This window comes from Felis catus, chromosome D1, assembly GCF_018350175.1.
Source record: "Felis catus isolate Fca126 chromosome D1, F.catus_Fca126_mat1.0, whole genome shotgun sequence".
Classification (NCBI taxonomy): Eukaryota; Metazoa; Chordata; class Mammalia; order Carnivora; family Felidae; genus Felis; species Felis catus.
Genome location: NC_058377.1, coordinates 64720635 through 64744957, shown reverse-complemented (window position 1 = coordinate 64744957; position 24323 = coordinate 64720635). Strand labels below are relative to the sequence as shown.

The 24323-nt window shown below is 40.1% G+C and overlaps 2 protein-coding genes across 2 annotated transcripts; one reads left to right on the top strand and one right to left on the bottom strand.

The window, feature by feature from the left end:
- Window positions 1-2264: 2264 nt before the first annotated feature.
- On the bottom strand, window positions 2265-3402 carry LOC101088875 (olfactory receptor 1030-like). Its single transcript, XM_003993081.4, has one exon. It carries the CDS (start codon window positions 3394-3396, stop codon window positions 2461-2463), a length of 936 nt encoding a protein of 311 aa, XP_003993130.3. The 5' UTR covers window positions 3397-3402; the 3' UTR covers window positions 2265-2460.
- Window positions 3403-12717: 9315 nt separating this feature from the next.
- Window positions 12718-23441, top strand: LOC101088612 (olfactory receptor 502). Its single transcript, XM_019812948.1, is given in 4 exon segments — window positions 12718-12732; window positions 22485-22563; window positions 22566-23139; window positions 23141-23441. Coding segments are annotated over 4 exon segments (969 nt in total).
- The last annotated feature ends 882 nt before the right edge of the window (window positions 23442-24323 follow it).

Genomic DNA, 24323 nt, shown 5'->3' with positions numbered 1-24323 from the left:
GACCAACTTCCTGGATGCATCTTTTTCACTGGCCAGGATGTGTTGCATTCATACATCTTTCTGCCTTAAAGATGTAGCCTCCTTGGGGGGACATTAAAAAACGGTGTTCCTGTCATGACTGCTGTAACTTCCTTTTCTCTGTTGCTTCCCAACCACAGGGCCATTACTGGGCACCATGTCCTCCCATCCACCAGAATCAGGAATAAGTATGGAAGAGTTCATTTCGGTAGAGCAAACAGATATGGTGTTTCTGTTCTGCGCCAGGAACTGTGGTAGGTGTTGGGGTGCAAAGTGAAGAAATAATGTTTAGTCTCAAGGAGTTTATGGTTCAATAATCTGTCTCAAATTATCCTTCAGTGTGATCCCATCCACTTTGCTTGCTCCTTTCTTGTTCATTACCTGTGCAAGCTCTCCTGGGCTTGTTTCATATCTTTCCTCCCTTTGTTCTTTAATCCTGTAATATCTTTCTTTTTAACCCCATTCCCAAGTGTTCAGGAATACAGCTTGCAATGGAGGTCTCAGAAAGGCTTTCTGAGCTAAATAAAAGAAGCTATAAACATTTAACTTTTTTTTTTTTCTCTAAATTACCAGATCAAAAGCAGCAATAAAGCAAAAGATCACATCTCATTATCTGAAGTGTTAATCTGGGGACAATAGGAACCTCTTAGTTTCTTGATTAATTTAAAATTTCTATGTAATTGATTGACAATATATGATCTTAGCTACTTAAAAAAATTTTTTTTAATGTTTATTTTTATTTTTGATATAGAGACAGAGCATGAGCAGGGGAGGGGCAGAAAGAGAGGGAGACACAAAATCTGAATCCGAAACAGGCTCCAGACTCTGAGCTGACAGCACAGAGTCCAACGTGGGGCTAGATGTGGGGCTGGATGCAGGGCTCGACACAGGGCTCAAACCCACAAACTCAGATCATGACCTGAGCCAAAGTCGAATGCTTAACCAACTGAGCCACCCAGGTGCCCCTGGTCTTAGCTACTTTTTAAAAAATCAAAACAATAATCACATTTGAAAACAATTTAGGGAGAAAATCTAATGGTTTATGGAAGATTTGTACATCTTAAGAATTATTTTGGATGAAATATTAAAACTGAAACTTGGAAAAACCAGAGAATGCTCATATCCTTGCTTAAATTAAAAAAAAAAAATTAAAAGAGATTTTTCTTGTGCCTATCCCCAACAACAGCAAGAACCTGTAGATTTATAGTTTCAACTCTAAGGAAATTGGACTGTCAGATCTGCAAAAACAGAAATAAAGAACATGGAAAATGTTGCGAAACTAAAGTATTTCTCTAGATTATTCAAATTATTTAAGACAATAATTTTATTTCTCAGAAACATGCATACTCTGGCCTGGTACCTTAGGAGACTCTCTCTCTTTCCCTTTCTTGAACTCAGGTAGGACTCCCTCCTCTGCCCTGTAAAATCACTGTAGCTGTGGTTTCCAGAGACTAGAAAAATTAAGCCCTAGATATTGAATAAATGACCACTTATAGCATCTCTGAAAGTAGCCTAAACCTTATCTCTTCTTTTTTTTTTTCAAGTTTATCTATCTTTGAGAGAGAGAGAGTGTGTAAGTGCACATATTCTAGCATAAGCGGCAGGGGGTCGGGTGGGGGGTGGGCAGACAGGGAAGGAGACAGAGGATCTGAAGTAGGCTCTGGGAAGTCAGCACAGAGCCTGATGCAGGGCTCTAACTCACACACCGTGAGATCATGACCTGAGCTGAAGCCTGACGTTTAATGACTGAGCCACCCAGATGCCCCAAACCTTATCTCTTCTAATTAAACAAACAATTTCACTGATTTCCCCATATTCCCCCAGTTTCCCCATATTTCACTGATTCATGGTTTTTCTGTTCTCCTCTCCACTTATTCTTACTATAATACTATTATTTCTATTGTTCATTGTAAGCATGTAGTATTTCAACTACATTTATAATAAATAAGCTTCTTGCAACCTGGTCTTGAAACTTAACCACGATCTATAGTAATACATTATGAAGAAATATATTTAAGACTAACAAGTGATTTGCTACAAAACAGTGTGTTAAGCTGGAAAATATTTCTAACACTATAGATATTCATGTATGGATTTTGTACTTAGGTTCATTAATTTATAGTTTTACCCAGAATATTGCTTCTTAGGATCCTTTAAATTTTAGAACTCATATTATTATGTAATTGGTAATAAGTCACTTCACATTCAACATACAAAAGAAGTAGCTGTTAACAGTATAGCTTGTAAATCAATTCTGATTAGTCCATGATAATTGGTTGGATTCATTATTACTACATCAAGCAAATGGCCCAGTACATTTGCTCTTAAAAACATGCAAATTGGATTGACCGAATGGGAATGGGCTGCTAAATTTCCATCATGTTGGTTATACTATGTCAGAGTATCACACTTGCCCAATGCTACCTTATGACAACTCACTCACTATGGCTCTTTGCCTTCTAGCATCTTTTTCAGGGTGTCCTTTACTTCTGTGTTCCTCAGGGTATAGATCAGGGGGTTGAGCAGGGGAATGACAAGACTATAAAACACAGAGACCACTTTGTTGTACTTCCATGAATTCCCTGCTTTGGGTTGCTGCATGTACATGAAAAACAGCGTTCCATAGAAGACGATGACCACAGTGAGGTGGGAGGCACAGGTGGAAAAGGCTTTGCACTTGCCTTCAGAAGACTGAATTTTTATAATGGAAAGGAGGATGCAGATGTAGGAGATGAGGACAGTCAGGAAGGATCCACTGAGATTCACTGCAGAGAAGATCAAGAGCTGCTTCTCTTTGGTGCGGGTGTCAGAGCAGGAGAGGGCAAGGAGAGGAGGGTCAGCGCAGTAGAAATGGTGGATGATATTGGAGTCGCAGAAAGACAATTGAAAAGTCAGAACTGTTTGTATTACAGAGTTCAGGAAGCCGTAGGTATAGACGCCTATCACCAACTCCTTGCAGACCCGCTGAGTCATAACGGCTGGGTAAATCAGGGGGTTGCAGATAGCCATGTAGCGGTCATAGGCCATTGTGGCCAAGAGGAAGCATTCAGTAGTGGCAAAAGCACTGGAGAAGTACAGCTGGGCAAAACAGCCTGAAAAGGAGATGGTTTTTTTCTTTGCCAATAAATTTTGTAGCATCTTGGGCCCAATGGAAGATGAGTAGCAAACATCGATGAAAGCCAGGTGGCTGAGGAAATAGTACATGGGGGTGTGGAGCCTTGGATCCACCTTGATGAGTAGGATCATGCCAAGGTTTCCTACCAGGGTGATGAGATAAATTACCAGGAATACCACAAAAAGGGGAAGCTGCAGCTCAGGACACTCTGTGAATCCCATAAGGACAAATTCTGTCACTGTGGTACGGTTGCCTCTTGCCATTTTCTTCTCTTTCTTGTTGGAAAAAAAAAAAAAAAGAAATATGGCTTCAAAATGATTAGACTAAACAAAAAGGTTCTTACCTCTTTGTTCCAGTACCAGATGACAAAAATTTGGCTTCACAATTTCAGTGGCTAAAGGCTGTCATTAGTCATGGGGCTTTAGTCTGCTCACTCAGAGGGTTGGAATTCATTCACTTTCTTTTTTGATGGAAATTGACCAATTGACCTCCACGTAAGTTGCACCAAGTTACACTCCCAAAAATGTTGTACAAGAATGCTGATTTTCCCACCAACCCTAAATCTTATCAAATTTTAAACCTTTGCCCCCATGATGGTGAATACTGGGTAACTCAGGTCCTCTTGATTTTTAAAAATTATGAGTAGGGATTAGCATTTTCTCAAACAATTATTTGCATGCGTATTTCTTTTTCATGACCGGTCAGTTCAGTTCCTTTGCTAATTTTACTATTAGGTTCTTGATCTTCTAAGCATTTTATTTACAGGGCCTCTGTTTATTAAGGAGATTAGCCATTTGTTTGCTACATGTATTGCAAATTAATTCTTAGTTTGTCACTTAACATTGGTATGGTATTTTTTTTTCTTTCTGCTACGCAGTAAATTTTAAAGGGTTTTTGTCAACTTTATCGATCTGCTTTTTGAATTCTGATCTTTGTGACATAGTTAGATACATTTTTCTCTATTTAAACTTATTTTAAAAAATGTCTCTTGCTCTGTTCTAGGGCTTTACGGATTTCATTTTTACATCATTATCTTTGCTTTATCCAGAGTTTGAGTTTGATATAAAGAATGAGGTAGTCAACTCATTTTACTTACTTCCCCAAATAGCTAGCTGGGTGTCTGTCCTAAGGCCGTTTGTTAGTGAAACAATTTTCTGGTTGATTCTGCGGATTTAAAACTCCAGCCTTAATGTACAGTTAAACATCGTAAGTACTTGGGTCAATTTCTGATTCTTTTTCTTTGTCCTCTCTTCTAGAACAAGGACCAAACATTTAATCCGAAGCTATAAATTTAATTTTAATATCTGGTAATACAATTTCTGGCTATTTTCACACGTATATTTTCAAGATGAGCTTTGGCATTATTTTATCAAGTTCCAAAAAAAAAAAAAAATCCTGTTTTCACTTAGAGTGCTATTGTATTGAATCGATATGTTAATTTGCTGAGAATTGACAGCTTTACAATCAAAACTTCTATAACTAAGGAATGTATGTATTTATTAATGACGTCCCTAAATAGTCTTTCCTTAGAGTTTTCTTTAAACTTTCCAGATAAATATCTTATATTGTTCTTTAAAGTCTATTCACGAATGTTTTATATTAACTATTGTAAATGAAGCTTTTTTTTTCATTTTGTGGTTTATTTAAGTACTGTTTACATATGGAAAAACTACCAATTTTTGAAAAATTGATTTTATAACTATCTTCTTTACCATAGTTTCCTATCATTTAAAAATAGTTCTTAGCTGATTCTTTTGGGTTTTCAAATATAGATTCATATAATATGAAAAGGATATGAACTTCTTCCCTCATTTCTGTAGAGCATCTCTCATTTTTTTCACTTTTCAACTTGTATTGGCTAGTACTTCCAGAGTATTACCTTTCAACCTTTTAAAGCATGCTCTAAAAGTGCAAGGAGACCCCCAGGTATATAGACATACAGCGTAGCCTATGTAATATAACTGATGTTTGAGAAAGACAAGGCTTTAAAGAACTGCACATATTTGGTGTGGTTAAAAAACTGACTCCCCAGAAGCAAGCCCACCTTTGACACTGGAAGAGCCCAGGGCAAGAATAACAAATGGGGGCTCACATATCTACGACTTAATAAGAAAAAGTTAAAAATGAAAATAGCAAATTAATAAGATATGTTCTAGATTTCCTCCTCAACAAATATACCCTCATAATAACCTGGACGATGGAATCCTCAGAATTCCATGCTGGAATGAGGTGGTGGGAGAAATTGTCTCCAGCTCACATGTGCACAGCCACACGTGTGTGCATCTGTTCACACCCCTGCAAATAGCCATCCCTTGGTTACCCCTAAGACCTAAGCATGTGAATATCAGCATTGTGGTTTACCCTTACAAGGGTGATCTTGGAAAGTGACTCTTGTAGACTCTGGAAATAAGTTGAGGGCCATCTGGGCAAGGAATTTTAGGGTCCTGTTACCTGGAAGATGGTCTAGAAGGGGTGGATAGGATAAATGTTGTGTGGGCACATCCCTTTGGCCTTGTCCACTGGAGTGAGGTACAGTAGGAAGAGGCCCAGAATTTCCCTAAAGAATGTGACCAAGGCAGTGTCTCTTTTCTTTGGCTCTAAGGGTAACCAAACTTATAGGTTTGCCTATAAGTAAATGCATGTCTGGGCTAGATAATTGAGGGTCTCACTCATTTTAAGGAGTTTGGTCTGTATCCTATAGGGAGTGGGAAGCCTTGAAATGAACAGAGATGGTGATTGGAAAATGGAAATAACCTCAAAAGATGAAAGATAGATTCAAGGAGAGCATTTTAGGAGGGGGGTTGAGTCAGAGCAGCTCAGAGCATGTTTGGGAGACTGCGCATCCCTTCTGTTAAGAAAAGTACATCTGAAAGAGAGTAGTGAGAAACAAACTGGAGGGGGGGAGGGGGTACCATATTGTTCAGAGCTTCCCATGTTAGGGAGATTTTAATGACTAGATCAGTAGTGAATGTGGACATAGTGAACATCTGAGCAGTAGAATGACTTGGCCAGTGTTCAACTTTTAGGGAGTTACTCTGGGAGCATGTGCAGGATGGGTTGAAGGGAGAGAATAGTCAGAGGGATACCAGCTAGGATGTTAGGAAGGAGAGATAGCCCAAAGGCAGAGTCTGTGTCACTTGGCAATTAACTGGGATTCAAGTTTTAAGTCTGAAAGACCAGGATAATGGTAACCTGATAATTGGTAGTTTAATTAAATTTTATCTTTTATCTAAGGTGATCTGACACAATTTAAATACACACACACACACACATGCACCAATAATATTGAGAACATATTAAGGGGAAGATAAAAAGATTTCCCACTGTATTTATAACTAGTCACTGTGAGGTGGTGCTTTTAGTAGGAACAGAAAGTCTGGGCTAGGAATGGAGTAGGAGGGAAGGAGGTTGAATTCAAACTGAGAGGATTGTGGATGGCTATCACACAGACACAGCTGGTGACATTGATTTGGGAGTCATCAATGGACAGAGGATGGTAAAAGCTAGGGAATCAACGAGATGGTTCAGGGATAGGGAAAAAGGTAACAGAAGGTTCAAAGACAGACCTTTGGGAAAATTGTATCTTTAAGGTTTGGGGAAAGGAACAGCAGTCTTAGATGCCTGAAGATGTTCAGGTTAGCTCATATCAGGAAATAGTAAGGGGTCTTTTAATATGGCCTTTCTAGCTCTCCTGGTGTATTTATGGTAGACAGAGCCTGTTTGGTTGTGGTTTTGCTTCTCTCATTAAGAGCTTAAAGCAAAACCAGACATGGAGATCTTCAGGAGTTACACATAAGCAATTTTTTAAAAATATGATTTATTGTCAAGTTAGCTAAAATACAGTGTATACAGTGTGTCCTTGGTTTCAGGGTTAGATTCCTGTGATTCATTGCTTACAGACAATACCCAGCACTCATCCCAACAAGTGCCCTCCTCAATGCCCATTACCCTTTTCCCTTATGATATATGTATATATAACATTTATTGCGTTTAATATATTCAATGTCTGATGATTCAAAGTATTGGTTTGTGTTTTACCACTCATTATTTGAGTAATTCAAGTAACTTTGTTGAATGACCTAAGAAATCTTCTTAGCCCCTGGGAAGGGAGGGGCACATGAACTACTTTGAGAATCTGGTAAAAACTAAGTATCTGATCCTAGGAAAGTTTCACTCAGACAACATCCTACATGCAATTTCAGAGGTTTCATGAGTTTATCAGGTCTATCCTATGGTTTCCTCATAGAATGATACACTGACAAAAAATCCCAGCTTTCCTAAGGGTCAACCAATCCTCTCCCATTGGCTTCTCCGACAGAAGGAAAGCATACCTGTCCTAAAGCCCTGTACTCTTCACAATCCCAGAACTAAAACCCTTCTCTTCACTGCCTTGCTTTTACTATAGCAGCCTTGGAAATGAATACAACATACCGAGCACCTATTGGGCAGTCAGTCAGGGTTTCCAACCTTCTGGAAGCATCCACCTCGAGTATTTCCAGTGAGACAAACAGACTTCTTCATGTCTGACTGGAAGACTTGGTTTCTATGTTCTGCACCGGCAAACCTACGAGTATTTATAAAATGTAATGAGTCTGTTATGTCTTGTTATTCCAGAGCTTCCTGGGTACCAAGGGAAAGGTGTATACAGAGTTTCTATGAGATACTTTACATTTGATTGAAACCACCCTTGGGAATTATATCTCTGAATCATCCTGGTAACATAATGATGGCCTGGGTTATGATGCTTTGGTGCATGTACTCAGGATGACTCTCAAGTCCAGAACCTTCAGTGTGATACTTGGAGACAGCCTTTCTGCCCTTGGCAGGGCATATGCAGTGGGGTGGCCTTGAAACTGTGGCTGGCGTGGGTGCCCAGGGAATGTGTTTTAGGGGACAAGGTAAGATTATGCAGATTGTAGGACCAGGTTGCACATGAGACATTTTTTGCTTGCAAAGAAAAGGTGGCCTTGGCTAGCATATTTATCACAACAGACAATGAAAGAGAAAAGCAGTCTTCATTTTCCCTATGGCTATATATTTCCTGTTGAACCAAATTAAGGAATAAAATCATATGCAAAGCCAGGTCAGCAACTAAATGTTCTAATGGCTCCATAGACCTCCCTCCCTTTCTCTCTCCCTTCCCCATTCCCCTCTGGATTGAAATTGGGGCAATCAGCACACCTGATATGGCCAGAGGCAGTTTTCCGGTTTTTGGACCCTGGCCCTCTAGGTCATTAATTGTAGTGATTTGGTACATTCTGTAAACTATTGCTGCAAAGAACATTGCCCTCAATGTTGGCACTCAAAGCAACGCAGAGCTAATGTGAGAGTGTTCTCCAACTGGAAAGTGCATTTGCTGTCTCTGGGCATTTCCCAAGTTCATTAACTCACCACACAAGAGGAGGAAGCTGGAAGAGAAATGTGTTTGTGTCAGACCTAGAGACATGGTTCTAGTGGCCATTCCTAGTCAATTTTTGCCATTTTAAGTAACTTACAGCGGGTAAATATATGGCTTTTCATTCTGGTTAGAGGAGAAAATTTCTAGGCTATAGAGGGCATAGACTGAAACAGAAGTTTGATTTGGTAATTGAAGTAGTCCATGATTTTGCAAATGGCATATCTGATCACAAGCAGGTTACCCTGACACTAAGAAACCAGACTTCTATTTTGAGATTCCCTAGGACTGCTCCCCTATGTAGTGACCAAGAGGGCTGGAGAAAGGAACAAAGCAAGAGTCAGCTGAACTACTTCCTGTTCTGTCACATCTCATGTTTGGTTCCAGTTCAAATGATAATCAGTGTCCTTTTTATCAAGAATTTTTTTTTTCTAAGGATTTCTCATTCCCAAATGAGCCAATTACAGGAATTAAATATCTGGATGTGGGAAAAGCTAGGCCTCCTAAAGGCTGTTCTTGCAGAAATGCAGGTGATATTGTACATCTTGTCTGAGCAAATGCCTAGCAGGGGGAAGGTGAGGAGAGAAGCCAATACTGACAGAGCTGAGGAAAAGTGGGCCATGGCACTTTTGAGCCAGAACTTACACTGTGCCCCATTCCTCAGCCCAACTGGGAAAGAAGTTCTAGATCTAAGACTAGCGGATAGTCTCCAGTGATATTCTCAAGGGGAAGGCATCTTGAAGAATCTGAGTCATGAGATTTCATTGCAGTTTTTAGGAAGGACTCGTATTAAAGGAAGGTGCACATACGATTCATGCATTCAGCTGGGGACAAACTTTAAGAAAGAGCATTGTCTGGGTGGGCAAGAATCTTGGTAACATTTGGATCTAAGGGTGGTGACTAGTAAGGGCATCAGAGGCATAACTCAAAACCGTTCATACTTTTTGTTCTACCACAACCAGGAATCATACAGGTTTGTCGATTCTTTCACCGAACTGTGAATCAGTGGGTGCTCTGACTTACCATGTTTGCCTCAGAGCAGCGTTGCACTTGGTTTGAGGCTTAAGTATACATTTAGATTTTCCTTGGTGGAAAGTCCCCATGTTAATAGGGTGGAGTAAGTTAAGCAACTGGGAGTGTTCACTTATAATTCTGCCCTACTGTTACTAAAAATTTAAATAGGCCTGAAAGAAATGTGGGTGTTATCATCTGAGTGGAAAAAGCTCAGCTTTCAGAGTAAAGAAAGGCTTCTTCACTCGTATATTTACTATCTTTGTGAGTCATGCTCGTGCTGCGACTTCCCATCAGTTTGGCTTGTTTGGCCTTTTTACGATCTGAGGAAAGAGACACGGTGGCCAGTGATTCTACTGGGGGTATTGCAATTCAGCTGCCTGACTGATGACATCCACCTGTGGCCAATTTGAGTGGTATCAACATATTGACCTATAGGATTTGCTCAATAATGTGCTATCAAATAATTTTGCAATAAAATGAGAACCCTTGGAAATGACAATTTGCTATGTATTTTCCTTCAGATAGAAAAGCCTGCAGATGAGAGTAACTCAGGATTTTCGCTTGTTTACTTTGTAAGCTCAAAATAAACAAGGTATGTTCCACAATATGAGAAATGAACCCCTTCTGTATTTACTACCCACAGACCCCACAGTGTGCAACAGAGACAAAAGGAGTGGTATAAAGAAAATTTTTATTTGAGAAAATAATAAATAAACAACCGCTAACCAAAATTTCTAATATGGACTGTTACTCTTGTTTTATGCGCAACATTTTGGTTTTCTGCATTTGATAGATTTTGTAATTCAAGCATTGTATCCCAGCTTCCAAGGCCACTGACACCAGTTCAGCTTAATTATTAGCGGCAAGAACTGCTTTCCTTTGAAGTACACTTAACAATCTTTCTCTTTGGTGCTGTCCCTGAGAAATTCCTTCCCTAAGAAAGCCTTGAGGTGTGTGACAGGGGAGCCAGAATACTTAGGGCCAGAGTTACCTGGTCCAAGTCAGGATAAGATTTGAGCCAGTTTGTTTTGGAATCTCAAAGAAGAAAGTTGGATAGACCCAGGAATGAGAAGTGGAAGATGTAGCTAAAAAAAAGTTTCAGATGGGAGAATTGTTGGGACTAAAGCCAGGATGGATACCTGAGAGATGAAGACAGTCCTAATAGCACTAGGGATCTTTACAGAGACATAATAAAAAAGTAGGTTTTCTGTTGAGTAAAATTCCCAACATCCAAGAGCTAGAGTCTGTGGGACTATATAAGACAAGAGGTGGATGATGGTCCAGTCAGCAAGCAGCAGTAAAAAAGGCTATGATTGCATGTGCCCTTGAACTCAAGTGAGCCCTGGCCAGCAAGTTATTTTGGATTTCTTTAGACAGCATGATTGCATAGTTCATAAGGTGACCGATGGACATGCATTTCCCATAGGATACTCTGGCCAGGAGACAATCATTCCTGGTGAGGGGAGCATGTAAGAAATGACATCTGTGTGAAGGTGCCCATAGTAACAATGGTTGTTGTCTGTAACAGGAGACTGTGCAGTAACCTGAGGGAAAGGCAGCGCCCCCTGCAGACTAAAATGTGCATAAGACAAGAGAAATTCCAACCAAAGGGGTTTATCAGGATTGTCTCCTGTTTCCTTGCAAGGATGATGACATTCAATGCTAAGAAAAACACAAAGAGGGAACTTTGATGTTCTTGATTTTTCTGGGAACTAATGGGGGAAGTGTTTGGGTCTGGTACACTGAATTTCTTCAGTCATTTTGTTTGTTCTTGAATTTTTTTCTTCTGGAGGGGAGAATGAGAAAATAACAGACATTAAGGGAAACAATGAGTGATTAGGAGGATTGAGATTAGATGTCAACAGGGATCCTTCACCACCCCTCCCGTATCGTTAGTGTGGATAAAGAACATTGAACATAAACTTTTAAAAAATGACATTTGCTTCTATGGATCTTCTCAGTCATATTTTCTTCACTCCTTCCTTGAATTAAGCACTACAGGCTTGCATTCAGGTAACACCCCACTTACATTACAGACCAACTGTAGCAATTGATTTCTGAAGAATAAAAATGTCTGGGTAAAGAGATGATCTAAAAATCTTCAATGGAAGGAATTCTGATGATAGATCATGGTTTGATCTTTACCTAAGAAGATATTAAAATAACAGCTACCCAGCATAGTAAGTGCAAAAAAGTCACATACCAAGTTATACCACCATAAAATTTCAAATCCTAAAAACTTTTCAGAGAGAGAGATTTTTAAAAAGGTGTTAGAAAAGCATCAACACACCTCACAACAGCTATGCTGAAAACTGGAAGACAATACATTGGTTCAAAATGCTAATGTAAAAGTATTTCTTTCCAGCCAAGAATTCAGTAACTAGCCAAATTGTTACTCAGTTGTGAAAGATAGAATGTATTTTCAACCTCGAAAAAAAGAGGATATTAAGATATAACTGGCATGGGCACTGTTGACATCTTCATATGGTTTAAAGAGTGATGGTAAGATAAATAAAGATTGAATGAATGAGATAATAAGATGTTGGTATTTGGTACTCCATTTGTGTCCTCCTCCCCTACGGATAGATACTCAAAGAGCTCACAGTAGAGTTCATTGCTAGACTAAACCATCACATCCGTTTCTTTCTGCTCTTTGCAATACCAATTTATGTGAAAAATGTCCCATATTGACCAATTGAATTCCTAGAACTATAACATTAAATAGCTAATTCATGTTTCAAAGCTATTGTTGCATACTCAGCTCTATTGTCTCCAGCCATTCTTTTTTTCAGAATTATTCTAGCTTATTCACAAGCACATGGAGTTAAATAAGAGGAACGTTTTGCTTCAGTCCACATACTTACTTGTGCGCAATATGAAATTTCAAATTCCTTTTTTGTGTGTCTCATATTGCTTTTGCATTTGTTATTGTACTATTACTATATGTTTGGATATTCTTCCCCCAAGTACTTAAAGCTAAGTAAATGGACAAGCTTAAAAATACACTTTGCATGTAATTTGAAAAGAAAAACAAAAATTGAAATATTCATCTCCTTAATTGTGAGAGAACCCAGCTGAGAAAGGCAATTTGATAAAACAGGGCAGAATATGACATCTGTGATGACAGAATATGAAGATGTCAGTAATTCTTTTAAGCGTTTTATGGTGCAACAAAATGGCGAAAGATTCGGTATCTTTTTGGCCATGGGTTATTTCTACAAAGGCTTTTTTTTTTTTTTTTGAGAGAGAGAGAGAGAGAGAGAGAATGAGAGCATGCTAGTGGGAAGGAGGGGCAGAGGAAGGGAGGGAGGAAAGAGAGAGAGGGAGAGAGAGAATCTTAAGCAGGCTCCATGCTCAACGCAGAGCCCAATGCAGGGCTTCATTCCACACCCTGGGATCATGACCTGAGACGACATCAAGAGTTGGACGCTCAACTGACTGAGCCATTCAGGCGCCCCCAAAGGTAATATTTTTTTTTTTTTTTTTTGGGACAGAGAGAGACAGAGCATGAACGGGGGAGGGGCAGACAGAGAGGGAGACACAGAATTGGAAACAGGCTCCAGGCTCCGAGCCATCAGCCCAGAGCCTGACGCGGGGCTCGAACTCACGGACCGCGAGATCGTGACCTGGCTGAAGTCGGATGCTTAACCGACTGCGCCACCCAGGCGCCCCGTTAATATTTTTATGTGAGTTTTCAAATGCCTTCGTTAGCCTCATTTATGCTCTTCTAGCTTCACTGTAAGTCAGATTGTATTTGCTCGAAACCTAGATCCTACCATACCTAGAATCTTTCTCATCTCTTGTTTAGTCAGCATGCACACATTTGCCCAGGACGTGGCTGATGTAGGAGAGGATTTTCAAGCCTGTGTTGATTCCTGAATGAAACCCAACCGGGTGTCCCCTCTCAGTGGTGGGGCAAGCTTCAGATTCAGATGGTACTTACCAGTCATCCATAAAGTCGTTAACAGAGATTTAAAAACAATTTTTTTTAATGTTTATTTATTTTTGAGACAGAGAGAGACAGAGCATGAACAGGGGAGGGGCAGAGAGAGAGGGAGACACAGAATCCAAAATGGGCTCCAGGCTCAGCTGTCAGCACAGAGCCCGACGCGGGGCTCGAACTCACAGACCGTGAGATCATGACCTGAGCCGAAGTCGGACGCTTAACCGACTGAGCCACCCAGGCGCCCCAGAGATTTTAGAGATTTTACTAGAAATGCTAGTTTTGGGGGCACCTGGGTGACTCAGTTGTTTAAGTATCCAACTCTGGGGATTTCGGCTCAGGTCATGATTTTACGGTTTGTGAGTTCGAGCCCCATATCTGGTTCTGGTATTGTCTCCCTCTCTCTACCCCTGCCCCACTTGCTCTCTCTAGCTCTATCTGAAAAAAAAAAAAAAAAAGGCCAGTTTTGTTTAATTCCAAAGAGCCAGGTACTTTCAGGCCTCAAGAGAAGATAAATTTCTCTAGTATTTGTAATTTCTGTTTGAATACATACACATATATATGTCTCTTTCTATGTGTGTGTGTGTGTGTGTGTGTGTGTGTGTATATATATATATATATATATATATATATATATATATATGGAGAGAGAGAGAGAGTTAAGAATTAATGACATCCCCTGTTGGTCTAATGCCCCTGTTATCTGGGTAAGTGCTATGATTTGCAGATGTGTTACCTTGAACTGCTGGGGAGACAGAGATAGGCAGAGACTGTGTCTCACCTATGAGGCCTCTGGGACCAGTCTTCAGTTCTGTACCTCAACTTCAGTTCCGAATATAGGAGATGTGAATCCCTGAACTAATCCTCAGACACAGCGTGTTTTCTAAAATTGACTATGAGCAAAGGCTGCCCTGCTCCCCGAGGAGTCATTAAAGCCATCTACTCTGAGCCATCTAATCCAAACCCAAAGTCTAGCTTCAGGAAAACAACTTCCTCATCAAAGGCAAGTTGTTGTTCTAATGAGCTTGAAAACTTATTTGCTTATAATTGCAATAAGTAGGCCTTGGTTTCAGATCAGAGCCAGCTTCCTTGTAGGACTGAATAATAATGCTAATAAAAAATAAGAGTAGCATCATAGGTAGTAGTAGTAGCAATAAATTAATTCTAGTGCAAACATTCTTTCTTCCTTTGAGAGTGGAAACCAGTGAGTGACAGTCATCTGTTACAGCTGGAGCAGTGAGGGGGCCAGGGTCCTAGAAGCAGAACAATGCCCATTATAAACTGGGTTACTTCTGGCACGCCTGGCTGGCTCAGTAGGTAGAGCATGCAACTCTTGATCTCAGGGTTATAAGTCTGAGCTTCACACGGGGTGTAGATATTACTTAAAAATAAAATCTTAAGGGGTGCTTGGGTGGCTCAGTCGGTAAAGTGTCCGACTTTGGCTCAGGTCATCATCTCGCAGCTAGTGAGTTCGAGCCCCGCGTCGGGCTCTGTGCTGACAACTCAGAGCCTGGAGCCTGCTTTGGATTCTGTCTCCCTCTCTCTCTGCCCCTCCCCAACTTGCTCAAGCACGCGCTCTCTTCTCTCTCTCTCTCTCAAAAATAAACATTAAAAAAATAAAATCTTGAAGAAATTGAGCTATTTGTATAAAATTGTAAGTGTTCTTTATAATTTGATACAAGGCCCTAATCAGATGTATGACATGCAAATATTTTCTTCACTGTGTTGTTTCTTCACTGATTGATAGACTCCTTTTAAGCACAAAAGTTTTAACTTCAACGAAGCAAATTTACCTATTTTTTCTTTTGTTGCTCACGTTTTTGATATCATCCCTACGTGTCCATTACTAAATCCAAGATCATGAAAGATGGAAGGAGTGGACGATATAGGAGCATGTATGTGTATTAACGTGAATGGCAGAGGTGTTCAGAATGTCAGTTGATGACTATATAAAAACTTTGGCCCAATTAAAAAAATGGCATAAGCTATAGAAATACAAATTTTAACCTCCAAGCTATTTAATTCAGCCTTGACTAAAGTTAGAGTTACAGTCAGAGGGCTCATATCACTAGCTGCAAGCTTGAAAGATCAAGAAACTGAAGTTTTAAGTAACACAGACTTTGAGATGAAAATGAACTGAACTAGCCATTACATCTTGCTGTATAGATATGAGTAAAATGTTGGAAAAATACTTTTTACATATACATAATTAAAGAAACTAAAGACCCATTTTGAGGGAGTAAGATTTGTATTTCTTAGCTAGAATAAAGTTGAGATGCTTATAGGATAGGGAAAGATAGGATATAATAGCCAAGGAGGGAGGCTGCCTGGGTGTTGAGTATCTGACTTTGGCTCAGGTCATGATCTCAGGGTTCGTGTTTGAGCCTGCATCGGGCTTGCTGCTGTCGCCCTGTCAGCACAGAGCCCACTTCGGATCTTCTGTCCCCGCCCCTCCCCCACTCACTCTTTCTCACAAAAAATTTAAAAAAATAGGCAGAGAAGGAAAGGTTAGAAGTTGAGGTCTCTGGGTGGGCAAAAACACATATTTTGAAACAATGCTGGGAGCATCTGACCACAGTAAGCTTAAGGTTCCTCTTTAGAATGTAACAGTCACTCCTTGGAGGATGGAAAAGAATGAAATCTTGCCATTTGCAACAATGTGGATGGAACTGGAGGGTATTATGCTAAGCAAAATAAGTCAGAGAAAGATAGATATCATATGACTTCACTCAGGTAGAATTTGAGAAACACAACAGATAACATCGTGGAAGGGAAAGAAAAATAAAAAGAGAGAGGGAGGCAACTCATGAGAGACTCTTAAATACAGAGAACAAACTGAGGGTTGCTGGAGGGGAGATGGATGGGGGGATGAGCTAAATGGGTGATGGGCAATAAGGAGGGCACTTGTTGGTATGAGAACTGGGTATTACATGTAAGAGATGAATCACTGGGTTCTACTCCTGAAGCCAAGACTACACTGTATATTAACTAACTTAAATTCAAATAAAAAAATACTAAAAAAGAAAAAAAAAGAATGTACAGAGAGCACCTACTCTCCCTCCCCCCTCAGGTTCCCCTCAGGAGTTTGACAATCAAAATATCTAACCAAAATAACTAAACCATGAAACTCATGTTATACAAGGGACAGTATGACCACAGTCTGACTCCTCACACAGCAGAGTCAGGCCAATCAAGAATGGACAACCCAGCACCTAGAGTTATCAAGCCAATAAGGGTAGAACCTGAGAAGGAACAAGGGAGAAGGGAAGTGGGGGGTAGGGGTAGCCCAGAACCTTATAAAGCAAAGACCCTTGCCTATAGTTGGGGGTATTCAGCTTCGAAAGCTCCCCTCTCTGCAAAGAGAGCTTTCATACTATTCTTACTTTCTAATTTTTTACTCTAATAAACTTTTGCCTGCTGCCATTTTGTTCTGTGTCCACCTCTTTGTGGGACCCAAGGAATTTAACAAAAATCCCCTACCCCTGGACAAACAGAGCAAGACTAACTCCATTTTATGCTACACCCACCATCTCATGTATAACCCCCACATGACCTACTTATTGCTTAAGACACTCCCCCACCCTAGTCAAGCCGCTGAGCATACCCTTACTGGAAACCGGCTCATATAGGAATGCGGAACCCCTAACCACCAAAGAATGTAAACCCCGCCTTTTGTCTGCCAAACTTGCACGCCAATTCTTAAACCCCACCTTTTGCCCGCCAAACTTTCAGGCCAATTCTTTTTTTTTTTTTTTAACGTTTATTTATTTTTGAGACAGAGAGAGACAGAGCATGAACGGGGGAGGGGCAGAGAGAGAGGGAGACACAGAATCGGAAGCACGGACTTTTTCGCGCCAATTCTGACCAGAGTGATAGGCTAGTTCAAACAGTTACTATAGGGTAAATTGTAATTCAATTGGCCACCTGCGTGTGGATTGACATGACTATGCAACTTTCTGTGTGTGTTACAATCTCATTGGCCACTGGCCCCTATGAAACTGCTACGCCTCTTAACCTAGGGGTCCAAGTCCCTGCTCCGCTGTGTCGGGTATACTTGGGCCCAAGCTTGAGCTTGCAAATAAACCCTCCTGCGTTTGCATCGGTATTGGCTCCTTGGTGGTCTCTCGGATTTGAAATCGGGGACATTACACTCTTCATTCTTTGAAGTGGTGAGACAACGAAACCCGGGTATTGAGGTAAAGGATCCTGCAACACTTGCTTTTAATAAACTTGCCTGTGAGATTCATTTTACCTCTACTTATTGATTGCTATGTATCTTTCAAACTTGACACCACCCCATTCTAATGCTTGTCAGCTATGAGAAATTATTTTTGTGTTTTATCTTTGAAAAATATTGAACTAAATGTATTCTTTCTTGATATCCAATCCTTGGTTACTCTTGTCTGACCTAGTTTTAATAAACTTAATGTTAATAATATCTGTAATAATTCTTAGACTTGGAAAAACCACTGTTTTTCTTCTTGTAACAATTATGTTCAAATTAAATAAGTAGGGAAAATAGCAGTAAAGGTTCTGGTCATGAATTCCAATGTAGTGGGTGGGGGAGCCCCCATAACCACCAAGTAATTCTCTGGACGTTGACTGAGTGTCATACAATTCAACTCAATTCTGACACTATCTACCTGGAGGTAACATCAGATCCTACAGTTTAAGGGCTCAGTCCCACAAAACTACTGCCCTATTATCCAACTTCAGCTGCCAATACCAAGCACAGGTTATCATCTGTGCTTCTGACCCACCCGCTATAGATTAGAGGTTCCTACAACCCCTGCTTGGACTTCAGACACCAGTCACAAGTTCAGGTTATTACCTGTACTTCTGTCTGACTGGCTCTAAATTAGAGGTTCCCACACCCCCACCTTGGGTTTGATCACTTTGCTATAGCACATCACAGAACTCAGAGGAACATTTTACTTATGAGATTACGGATGTATTATATAAGGATACAACTCAGGAACAGCCAGATGAAAGAGATGCATAGGGCAAGGGATGGGGAAAGGGTGCAGACCTTCCATGCTCTCTGAGCAGGCCAATCTCCCCAAATCTCCATGAGTTCACCAACCCGGAAGCTCTCCCAACCCCCTCCCTTTGGGGTTTTATGGAAGCTTCATTTCATAGGCATAATTGTTTATGGTGGCTGACTCAATATCTCGCCCTCTCTCCTCCCCAGAAGTCAGGGGGTAGAACTGAAAGTTTCAGTTCCATTCCTCCGTCTAATCACAGGGTTCATTCTGAGGGCAATGAGCGCTAATCCCCACTCAATCCAAAAGTCGCCTCATTAACATAACAAAAGGCGCTTGGTTGCTCTCACCATTTAGGAAATTCTGAAGGTTTTAGGAGCTCTGTGCTAGAAACCAAAACTAAGAAATATATATATTTCTTATTATTCATCACAATATCACAAACAAAACACAGAAATCCTAATTATTCTTTAGGAAAGCTCTGATTTACAGACACTGACGAATCTCAACCATGAAGTAGTTTAAAGAGTCCAAAGTGGTTTCCTACTGGGAGTGGGAATTTGGATTTGTAAAGAACTGGTCAGTGGGCCATTGTTTTCTTTATGAGCCATTTTAACTAAGCGCATGTAATTATGTGAAAGTACAAAAAAATGAATATTAAATTCTTTTAATAAATAACTCCCTCTGGCTGCTGTGTGGAAGGCCAGATGTGCATGTCGGAAAATCAATAAGGACAGCTAGTGTAGTGTTGAGATCCAAAGGGAGTGGACACATTCGATAGGAATTTAGGAGGTAAAATCAACAGGAGGTGCCCACTAATGAACACAGGACAGGAAATGAGGGTCCTGAGTTCTGGCCTGTAGGTCCCGCCAGTTTTAGGGAATTGGACAGAGTGTCAAGGGCAGAGAGAAAAATGTAAATCGAGGACTAGCCGGGAACCAGTGGTCTTCATTGAGGCACTCAAGTCTTGAAGTTCACTAGATGACAGTCCTATTAAGAGTGCACATTTTAGCATTTAGTCTGACCTGGATTTTGAACCTGGGTTTAGTTTTACCATTTGAGCACATTTGGACAAGTGGCTTAATTTAAACCTCAGTTCTCTCTTGGTGAAGTTGAAATAGTGCAAATACTTGGTTTACTAAATTATCATGAGGATTAAATGAGAAGAGGTAAGTAAAAAGTCAAGCACAGCGCTTGGCAAGGAGATAAGTCTGGATGAAAGTTGGTTAGTATTATCACTGGAAACCCATCAAGGTGCATCAGGAGAGCGAGATAGGACTTTCTCCAGTTAGGATTAGCAAGAGAATTAGAATGAGTCTCAGGTTGAAGACAGCTGTTTCTACCATTATTCTTCTAGTCAGATAAGCCACTAGCCAGCTCTTTGAGGCATGTAGGCTAAATCCAATCTGGAAGTCATCCCAAACATCATCTTACTTCACAGCTCCCTGTGTATACAATTTTAAAAGATACTCATTTCATACTTTTTGCTAGAAAAAAATGTATACATGTCTTTAAAATTGTGTTATTTAAAATTCAACTTTATATGGCATTCCATCCCAAATTACCCTGGGTAGCTAATGGAGTGCCTTACCTACATCACTATAAAATGCTTACAAAATGAACACATGTTGAATGAATGGAGCTAAAGTTATATTTTATATTTTTTAGTATTCCTTAACCTGAAATATCAAAGTAAACTTAGAGCCAATATTTAGCCAGGAGATTATTTATTATATTACACTCCCAGTAATTATCAAATGAAAGTGCACCAATACCTAGATAAAAAGAAAAAAAATGAAGAGATCATTTGAGAACTGACAGAACCTTTAAAGATTAGCTGTGTCTGTGTGAAGGGAACTGCTCAATATTCACTGGAGAATGTGATAATGACCCTGGTGCTTGTGAATTCACATTTGAAACTTCAGAATCTTCTGAGAGATTTATTCCCAAAGACAAACAACAATATAAGATAGCATGGCTGCTAAATAACAATGACTTTGAATTTATTGCTCTAGGATGAATGAATTCTTATTTCAAGAGGTGAGGTTTTGGCTTTTACAGCTTAATACTATTTTCTAAAATTGTATCATTGTGGAGAAACAGGGCAGATGTAACCCAGCAGTCAGCTAACAAGTGACCTGAGCTGAATTAACCTAAATTTCTGCGGTCTATTTAGTGCATATAAACAGGCATACTTCAAGGTACCGGGATTCGTCATTTATCCACTCATAAGACCAGAAACTCACAAGGTCTTTTTACGCTATCCAAACTTGGAACTCAGCCATAATGCTAATAAATTCACTAGCTTTGTGATGCTTTGTGGACTTACTGTTTGTAAATATCTCGTGGAAAGATTTCCTTTGTTTATTGTTCTGAATGCTTTAGCTTACAGGAAAACAGATACTTTGGACAAAGTCTAGAATATAAAACCAGAAAGCAACGGAGATGAGGTTCAACCTGACCACCGGCTGGGCAGACCTGGGTAAACTTCTTAACTTTTCAGGCTGGAACTTTATTCAGGTGTACACTATGTCAAAAATAAAATTATTTCATTCTATAATTCTCCAGTGAGAAAACATTGCTACATCAGGAAACGATTTGATTTGTTTGAATAAATGTAGTTTAATTATGTCCTAGATATTAATCATCTATATTGCATAGTAATTAGGTTGATATATCAATCTACTTGGTAAAACAATATTTTAATGGTGAATATTACATGTACATAACAAATTTACAATAGGTGACTTCATTTATAACCTTAACTTGAAATTCCCTTCTATTTCCTATTTGTGCTATCAAGAAAATTGTATTTCTCCTTTTAAAAAATGGTCTTGTTTGGGGGTGCCTAAGTAGCTCAGTCGGTTAAGTGTCTGACTCTTGATTTCAGCTCAGGTCATGATCTCACAGTTTGGTTCATGAGTTCAAGCCCTTATTGGGCTCTGTGCTGACAGTGCTTGGATTCTCTCTCCCTCTCTCTCTCTGCCCCTCCCCTGCTTACTCGCGTGCGTGCGTGCATTCTCACCCTCTCAAAATAAATAAATGTTTAAAAAAATGGTCTTGTTTTACTGGCACTGTAAACTTTGTGATTTACTAGTACCTTTTTTACATGATAAATAAATAGGCCTATATCTACATATTATTATCGTTTCTGTTATGCTTACCATTCCTTTTGTTCTTTTCATAAATCTTACATTTTTTTTTGTCTTTAGCTTTAAAGCTACTTTAAATACATTTTATAAATATATAATATAAAGACAAAAGAGTGTACCCTGTTTGGAGTTTCCATAGTATTTCTGCTGAAAACTATTCTTAAGATATAGAATACTCATATAAATATATAAACTTTTGACTCTAAAATCATATATAAAGTGTATACGTTTTGTACTATAAAATAAAAAAAGTCCAAACTTAGCTTCAATATTAACTTTGTTATTGAATTTTTTAAAATGTTTATTTATGTATTTGAGATAAAGAGGCATGAGAGAATGTAAGCATGAGTGGAGGCAGTGAGAAAGAGAGAAAGAGAGAGAGAGAGAGAGAGAGAGCGAGAATCCCAAGCAGGCTCTGAGATGTCAGCACAGAGCCTGGTGCTGGGCTCAAACCCATGAACTGTAAAAACATAACCTGAGTGGAAATCAAAAGTTGGACGCTTGGAGCGCCTGGGTGGCTCAGTCGGTTAAACGATTGACTTCGGCTCAGGTCATGATCTCACAGTTCGTGAGTTCGAGCCCTGTGTCGGGCTCTGTGCTGACAGCTCAGAGCCTGGAGCCTGCTTCGGATTTTGTGTCTCTCTCCTTTTCTGCCCCTTCCCTGCTCATGCTCTCTCTCTGTCTTAAAAATAAATAAAAACATTAAAAAAAAAATTAAAAAAAAAAGTTGGACGCTTAACCAACTGAGCCACCCAGGCGCCCTGAATATTTACCTGTTTATAATAACCTCTTGGTGTCTTAACAAAAATGAAACCATCAAATTTGTAACTTCTGTAATGTTTTCATCAGAGCTTCAGTTTGGTAGCAGCTCTGTGGCCTCGTGGATTCCCTGGGGGATGGGAACCACACTGCAATGACAGGGTTCATTTCATCGGGCCTAACTGATAACCTGTCTTCTGAGCCATCCTCTTCATAACCATCCTTTGCATCTACCTGGCGACCATATCTGGCAACCTCAGTACAATCATTCTTATCAGACTCGCCTCTCAGCCCCACCACCTTAGGTAGTTTTTTCTGAGCTGCCTGCCCTTGGCTGATATAGGCTCTTCATCTTCTGTCACACCTCATATGCTTGTAAACTTCCTGATGGAGAGACATACAATCTCCTGTCTTGGACGTGCTGTCCAGGTGAGCTCAGCTGTTTTCTTTGGGTCAAGTGAGTGCCTCCTTCTGGCTGCCATGACATCTGATCGCTTCATGGCCATCTGTGACCCGCTGCTTTATTCAACCAAAATGTCCACACAGGTGTGTGTTCGCTGACTCACGGTGGCTTGTGTAGGTAGTTTTCTCAATGCTTCTCTTCTACTATTTGCTTCTCTTTTTTTACTCTTCTGCGGAACAAATCAAGTCCATCACTTTCTCTGTGATTTTGCTCCTTTAGTTAAACTCTCCCACTCTGGTATCAGCACCTCCGCAAGTGTCCCCTCGTAGACGGCTGGCTCCATTGTTGTGGTCACGGTGTGTCAGAGCTGCCTCCTACATCCGTATCCTCATCACCATCCTGAAGATGTGCTCCACCAAGGGACGCCACAAGGCCTTTTCCACTTGTACATCCCACCTCACAGCGGTCACTCTGTGCTATAGGACGAACACGCTCATTTATGTGATGCCCAAGTCCGGCTACTCAACGGACCAGAACAAGGTGGTGTCTGTGTTCTACATGGTGGTGATCCCCATATTGAACCCCCTCATCTACAGCCTCAGGAAGAGTGAGATGAAGGTGGCTCTGAAGAGAGAGAGCTTGGCAAAGCTTATTTTATGATACTTGATATAATAATATGCTGTAAATATAATAGTAAAAAGGATAGAGAGTGTTTGTGGTCTAAATATATCCGTCCGTATGTCAGCCAGCATGGAGCTTTTTAGTCAAGTAAAATTTGTAAATCAGAGGCTTATAGTGAGTTACCTTTAACAAAATTAACTTAAATCTAAGTTATAAACACAAATTGGTTCACATGAAAACATAATCAACTGAAAATCCTTCATAACTTGTATTCATATTTCTTCAAAAGTTGTTCTCTGCATTAGTTAAGGTTATTGTACCTCTGAACCTTTAAGACTATGTCCATTTCAATCACAGCTTATCTTGAAATGAGCATGATAATTACTAGGACTGAGTATATTCTGAGGGGAAATGACTAAGGGGAACCAGAGAGTAAAACAACTGGAAACATTTTTGCAGTAAGGTTATCTGCTGGGGACGGGCTCTGTGGACCCATAAATGCTGGCCTGTTTGTGGACCCTGGCTCCAGCCTAGCTGCAGAGGGCCTCATAAAAGAACAGGACGAGATGCCCCGGCCTAACCTGTGAATGCCTCTGTCAGGTCAGACAGGTGACTTCTCTGTGGGAGTGAGTGTGACTCCTGAACTCCTCAGAGACTGAGTAAACAAACAACTCTTAGAGTGACTTGTTCATGGAGAGACTCACATCCTGTGAAGGCAGCTGGAGGGGACTGGGTTGTGTTTCCCCCCCATAAAGCTTAACTTTCCTTTATGTGCTGACCACTATCATGCTTATTTCTCTTTCCTAGTCCTCTCTTTAATGTTTTAGACAAAAATATTTTTGTCTAATAAAAGCCGAGCACAGCTTATCTCAAACTAAAGTATTATTTCCCACCCCAAATTGCTCCCTCCGATACTCTGTA